The 6670-nt window shown below is 42.5% G+C and overlaps 1 protein-coding gene across 1 annotated transcript in view; it reads right to left on the bottom strand.

The window, feature by feature from the left end:
* Positions 1–6541, bottom strand: part of nvl (nuclear VCP-like) — a 24703-nt gene extending 18162 nt beyond the window's left edge. Inside the window, 5 exon segments of the mRNA XM_015381361.1 lie at positions 467–527; positions 4596–4686; positions 4813–4865; positions 5068–5138; positions 6419–6541. Of these exon segments, the coding sequence (XP_015236847.1) occupies positions 467–527; positions 4596–4686; positions 4813–4865; positions 5068–5138; positions 6419–6478 (336 nt within the window). The 5' untranslated portion in view covers positions 6479–6541.
* Positions 6542–6670: the final 129 nt, after the last annotated feature.

Genomic DNA, 6670 nt, shown 5'->3' on the forward strand with positions numbered 1-6670 from the left:
GTTCTTGCCCCAAATGATCTTAAAACATACTTTTATTAACCAACAGAAAAGAGAACTTTTAACTTAATGCTCTGAGCTCTGTGAGCGCTCCATTGGAAGCTGCTGCCGCCACAGTGCATGCTGGGATAGCTGTCGGTCTCAAGAACGGACAAGTCTGCTCTGATGCGTGCTGGGTAAATAGGGAGGGGTGAGAAAAACATCTGGGGACGTTCTCTATTCTCAGTCTGCTGTTTCTCAGTAGGACAACATGTATGAAAAGGATGATGTGGTTGAAATACTCATTTGCCTAAAAATTCTGCATACAGTGTATTGAGAAACAGCTAAGGACTTCCAAGGATCCAGTCCAGGTAGACAGCGTCCTTTGAAGACCTAGCCCATGGATTCCAACAGCCATTGTGTGTCGACAGACATTGCCCAATAAAGCAGAGGAACGGTTCTGAATATGAACTGTCTTGGCTTCTCTTACCGTGTTTCCCAGCACCTGTTCATCGCTGTCTGAGGAGTCCTCCGAGCTGCTGCTGCTGTCCCTGAAAACAAAGGATCGGTTTGAACGATTTATGCTGTCCTGAGGAGAGCTGCTATGTCTCAACCCTGGATTCTGAAGGAACAACTAATGTCCAGCAGGAGAGAAGATAACCAATGAGAGAAGACAGCTGTAGTTTTATTGTCCTGAATCCCTGTGAAACTGAAGGTTGCTTCATGTTCAGTTTCTGGACTCTGACTAGAAACACATTCTCTGCTCTGACCAGACATCAGCTGGTTTCACACAGAAACCAGTAGAGAAGCTGATTCTCCCAGTCTGTTCCCACCTACAGCATATAAAGCTAGGTGCTAGCTCAGTAGGTTAAAGCAAAAAGCTGCGATCCTTCAGAAACCAGATGCCGATGGAGGGATTCTCACCAGAGCCCTTCAAAGATCATCATTTTAATCACCAGAAAAGTGGTGTGGTTTATCTAGTCATTAGGTTAGGTGGCTGCTGCTCTGAAACAGGGGAGGTGCTACTTAAATCCAAATGCAACATTTAAATCTCTAGAATAGGTGAAAATCTTGAATAATAAACTCTAGAAACCACTGCAACAGTTCAGCACAAGAAGATGGTTCTGACTGAATGATCGCATTTTGCTCTGGTTCGAGTCTGATGAGGAAATCCTCCCCTCTGTCTGAAAATACTGCAGCAGCGTATTTTAGCACATAATAAATGTTAATTTTATGGCAAGGGTGTAACTTTGTGATGAAAGTTTGTGGGGAGGTGGCTGATGGAGCTACAGTTACTAGACCCGAACGCATTCATTAGGTTTATGTAGTTTCCAAAAATGAGCTCAAACATATATTTATTGAATGCTTTTCTATTGTTAAGAACACAAGTGAACCATAATACACTGATATTTCTATTGATAGATAGTAAGAGAGATGCCTTTTAGTGCATTACATATATAGGGCCCTAAAACATTACTGTATAAAAATACAAAAAAAACAAATATCATTTGATTCCGATGTTAAAACCGATATATCGTGCATCCCGAGAAGAACAATTTCAATTCCATCCATCCATCCAGAAAAATATAGATATGCTGCATTATAATTATAGAACAGCTTTTTATTTTATTTTAAAACTTTCTGGTAAACTTGGAGATTTATTTTATTGCATGTTGCATATCCCTTTAAATCTGCAGCTCTCCCTACTTCTCTCTGTGCTGTTTAAGAAGATTTATGAACCTCTTTACTGATATAATTATGCCAGAAACTACATTTCAAGATGTGTAGAAGCTCTGCAGTCTATTTCTTTCTACACAATAGGAAAACATGTTAATTTTAACCTGTATTTTAACTGTTTTCTCAAGCTTCTTGCAATATATTAACTTGTATAAACTTATAATCTGTTGCAGTTTTGGCTGAAAAAGCTCCGTATGTCTGTCGAACAGATTTTCCTGTGGTATGATCTCTATTTTTTTAACCAACCCATCTCCTAACGTTTACTTAAACATCGAAGTAGCTGCTGGTTAATATTCACTGAGTGCTGCTGTGTGTCTCTCCTTCAACCACGTAGCTACTCTCTACGCAGTGAAATGCGGCCGCAAATCAGATGTCTCAAAGTGACAGATCCGATTATGTTACACCGAGAGGCAGGACACAGGAGCAGCACAAGAGAGGAAAAAAACACTGACTCAAAACGCTCTGAATGAAGACAGTTAGCAGCACCCAACCTCTGTTAGCTTTGGCTAAAGTAAATGAGTGGAAAGGGGAATAAAGGCTAACTTATTGGTGGGGACATGTCTCAAACAGGCCAAAGTTGTTTAGGGATATGTCCAAAACAATCCTTCAGAAACGTACGCCTGTTGTTTATGGCTACTTTTAACAGTGCATGTTTGACCACTGATTGGAAACTCCTATCAGAACGTCTGTTCCAACAGGTCCACTAGTGTTTGCTGCTGCTTTGGTTTCCCTGCATTAAGGAGAGCAGCTCAGAGGTTTCAGACCCTGATCTAGGAGACTTCATGAAGTTCTGGAAAGCAGCTAATGCCAGAGCTGAACCTTTCCTGCAGAATGCTGTTAATATGGACCACAGCAGTATGGAAATAACTTTATCCCAATATTGATAAAACAAAAACCCCATTTCAAGAAAGCACATTTGATCAACTTCTCAATCAAAAATGTTGAAGATTACTTGCATTCTTTTCATCCATCCATCTATTTTCCGTCACGCTTTATCTTAGCTGGGGTGGCGAGTGGTGCTGGTGCCTATCTCCAGCTGTCCAAGGGGCAAGAGGCGGGGTCCACCCAGGACAGGTCGCCAGTCCATCACAGGGCAACAGGACAAAACAACCATTCACACACTCACACCTAAGGAGAATTTAGAGAAGCCAACCTACTGTATTTTCACGACCATAAGGCGCATATAAACGTCTTTTTTTCCCCTCAAAATGTGCTACGCGCCCTATAGTGCAGTGCACCCTATGTGTGTTGTTACTGCGGACGTTGTTGAGACCACCATCAGAACGTTAAAGGAGGAAGTGTGGGCGTGGATTGTGTATAAAAGAACAGGTATGTGCTTTATGCAGAAATCCTCATTGAGGAGATGATGAAAAAGTGGCTGAGGGAGGTGAATGTAAGGAGACCAGGTGTTTTTTTCCACTCATCACCATCGCTGTTAATCTGTGACTCCATGCGTGCCCATCTCACAGCTGATGTGAAAAACATGGGGAAACAAATGAACGCTGTGCTTGCTGTTATTCCGGGAGGTCTGACAAAGGAACTTCAACCGCTCGACATCGTTTTGAACCGGCCGTTCAAAGTAATGCTACGTTCACGCGTCTGCTGCTTCATTTTTGCTGCTTGTACCAGTTTAGTTCTGACGCGCGGCTGAAGCTTTGCTGCTCTGGCTGCGTGATGCAAAAGTGTGTCGGACGCGCGTTGGGCGGAGCTACTCTATCCTTTCTTTGCCTTGCAGCTATATTTGCTGTGATCAGTGGGAGTAAAGTAGTTTTAATATGTAATATGTAATAAGTGCCTTCTAATATTATTTCTGTCGGAGCCGCTCAGACCCCCACATACCAGCGGTGCGCTGTCAGTAGGATCCCATTCAACAGCAGCATCTGGTCGGGTCGCCTCCTCGCGGTTCACCGCAGCAGCTGGTAGGTGTTTTTCATCTAAATAATCTAAACTGCAGGCACCAGGATTATAAAAGCGAACATATTCTGCTGGCAGATTTCTGCATTTTAAGTTAATTTATGCGTCAATAAGCTGTTTCAGAGGATTGATCACAGCGCCCTGTGTCAGCGATGTGTCTGTCTCACGGCCAGCTCCCAGGTTTGATTAATACTTTGTAATAAATACATGAATAAAGCACAAACATACTCAGTTTTGCTCCCGCTCTATTTTTAAATACGCAGTAGAGGTATTTAAACGTAGTAGAGGACATGTACCTGTATATAAAACCCACGCCCTATAGTCCGGTGCGCCTTATCTGTGCGTTAAATACAATAATGGCACACATAACTGAGACTGCGCCTTTTAGTACGGTGCACCTTATGGTCGTGAAAATGCGGTAACAGTCATGTTTTTGGACTGTGGGAGGAAGCCGGAGTACCTTCTGCTTTCTTTTCAAATCCTGCTTTTACAGATTTCCCGCTCTCCTCTTCTGATTGGTCTGTGCAATCGACCAATAAGAATGACTATAGTAAAGACTCATTTCTATCGGTCTAAACACAGATCAGCCAGAAGTGCAGAGAGGGGAATCTGTAAAAGCGGGATTTCAAAAGAATTAAATTCATAATATCTGCAGAGTTGAGCAGTTCTTAGCACTGTTGCCTTGCAGCAAGAAGGATCTGAGTTCAATTCCTGGCCCTGGGCCTTTGTGCATGGACTTTAGGCGCCTTTAGGCCCCACCGCGACCGTGATGGGAATAAGTAGGAGAAGATGGAAGGATGGGAATTCAGAAAGCTCAGATTTAAATAAAAAGGATAAAAAATAGAATCTGAAAAGCTTTTAACAAAAAGAAAACCTGAGAAAAATCTTTTTGGATTGAGAAGTTTTTCGAATGTGTTCTTTGCTATGAATGGTTTTAAAGCTTCAGCGGGTCATGGAGGGCCGCTCACCTGGTCTCATTGCAGCTGCTCCGGGCTCTCTTGGCCAGATGTTTGCTTTCCAGGTCGTTTAGCTCCACCTCCTCTTTGACGGCCTTGAACACTTCAACATGCAGATGAACAGCAGCAGTTAAGTCCCCGTCACAGAACTGATCCTCCTGGGTCTAGATTCTCATCAGTTCCACAGCCTCACATTGGACCTGGCCCACCATGTTGGTCCGGTTCTTACCTTTCTCCACCTGGATCCTAAAGGCCGTCTTGTTTCTCCGTCCGTAGTCCATCCTGAGGGCAGAACCACAGAAGTGTTCAGCGGCTGACCCACTGAGGCAGCAGGGAGTGGACCGGCTGACCCACTCAGGCGGCAGGGAGTGGACCGGCTGACCCACTCAGGCGGCAGGGAGCGCTGCTAAAGATGTATCCACAGATAATTGATGGACCAGAGACGGCCAGCGGGGTCCAGATGAGACTACCTGAGAATCATTACCTGAACTGTCTCTGAAGGTCCACGGCCATTTCTGCAAGGTCCACATATTCGCTGCTGCTGGAGGCCATATACTGAAAGCACAGTCAACATGGAGCATGGTCAGAACCAGCTGCAGGAACATACTGATGGCTTTGGATCTTCTACAGTAGGTGGTCATAAACCGCATCTCTGGTACCATTCTGAGAAAACGTCTTCAGTTTTTAGCAGTAGTGGAAAATAACCAAATAAATTTACATAATTACTGTACTTAAGTACTTTTTTTATGAGCATCTTTACTTGATTAATTTTTCTTTATAATCCTGTTTTTCATCCATCATGGCAGAAAGCAACCCTTAGGACTGAATCTAGATGCCACTGATTTAGACTTCCTGTTCTCCATCAGCTTAATCATTTCCATAGCTGATAGCAACATTTAATCTCATGCTGTTTGGCTTCACTGATAAACAAATAAACGTTGATCTAGGGCAGTGCTATGCGTCTGAATAACGTATCACCATAAAGCTTTCCCTATCACTCAGTATCCACCATTATTTAACACCAACCCTTTATCCTACACTAACCCTGTGAAAGGTTTCCTCTGCTAGTTCTGGGGAATTACAGATCGTTTTATCAGAACTGATCTGTCACCATAAATATAGATATTGTTTAATCAGAAAGGTGAAATTCTGCCAGAACTGATTTTTCTTCCAGGATGGATTTTTCTATCTAGCATCGGATCGACCGTTTCTAAGTGTTAGAAAGTCCATGTTGTTTAGATGTTTTCCATTGAAAACTGTTCCTTTATATTGTGTTTTAGGTGAGATGTCAGATGTCTGACGCTCATGAACGCACCATAGACGTTCGAAACTCCATTGAACGCACCATACCTGCATGTGAGATGGCTGATTTTTTCCTACTGATGCAGCAGTGTACAGCTCATTACATCCTTCCTTTATATGTGTAGTTTAATGGTATTTTATTGTGCTGTATGGTGTTGTGTGCATATTTTTATATTGTATAAAAATTAGATTTTATGTCTAATGTTAAGCATTATATGCTGCAGATGTTCAGCTACTAAGCTAATTTTCACCATGTTCGATGTGTGCTGTATTCTCGTTCACAATAGAGTCATATATGTGTCATTGCTAAATACAGTCTTTTATGTTCAGATATAAATATTTTATGTATATTATGTATGGTGTGTTCTGCACTGACTGTTATTTGTATTCCTTTGTATAGCCACAGTAAATCCACCACAAAACCAGACATCTGCCTCCGTGTCTTTTAATGGGGACACATTCCATACACCTTACTGCTCTAAACCAGCTAACTCCTGGAGAACACATCATCTCTTTTTTGCTAATGTTCAGACCTGCTCCACTCGTTGCTTCAGGCGAGTGTCCATCCAGCCTCCTCCTCCTCGGTTCTTCATCTGGATGAGGAGGACAAACTGAGGAAGAAGAAGAAGAATCTATCAACCATCATCAGAGGTCATTCATCAGCTTATCAATCTTTTACTGAGATTTATCCACTTCTGAGCATCTGGACTGACAGCAAACCCAAAACCAAACCCAAAAATGTGGTTCTAGAATCTGGACTCTGATAGAAATGTGGTTCTACTGAA

This window comes from Cyprinodon variegatus, unplaced genomic scaffold, assembly GCF_000732505.1.
Source record: "Cyprinodon variegatus isolate N-32 unplaced genomic scaffold, C_variegatus-1.0 Scaffold232, whole genome shotgun sequence".
Lineage (NCBI taxonomy): Eukaryota > Metazoa > Chordata > Actinopteri > Cyprinodontiformes > Cyprinodontidae > Cyprinodon > Cyprinodon variegatus.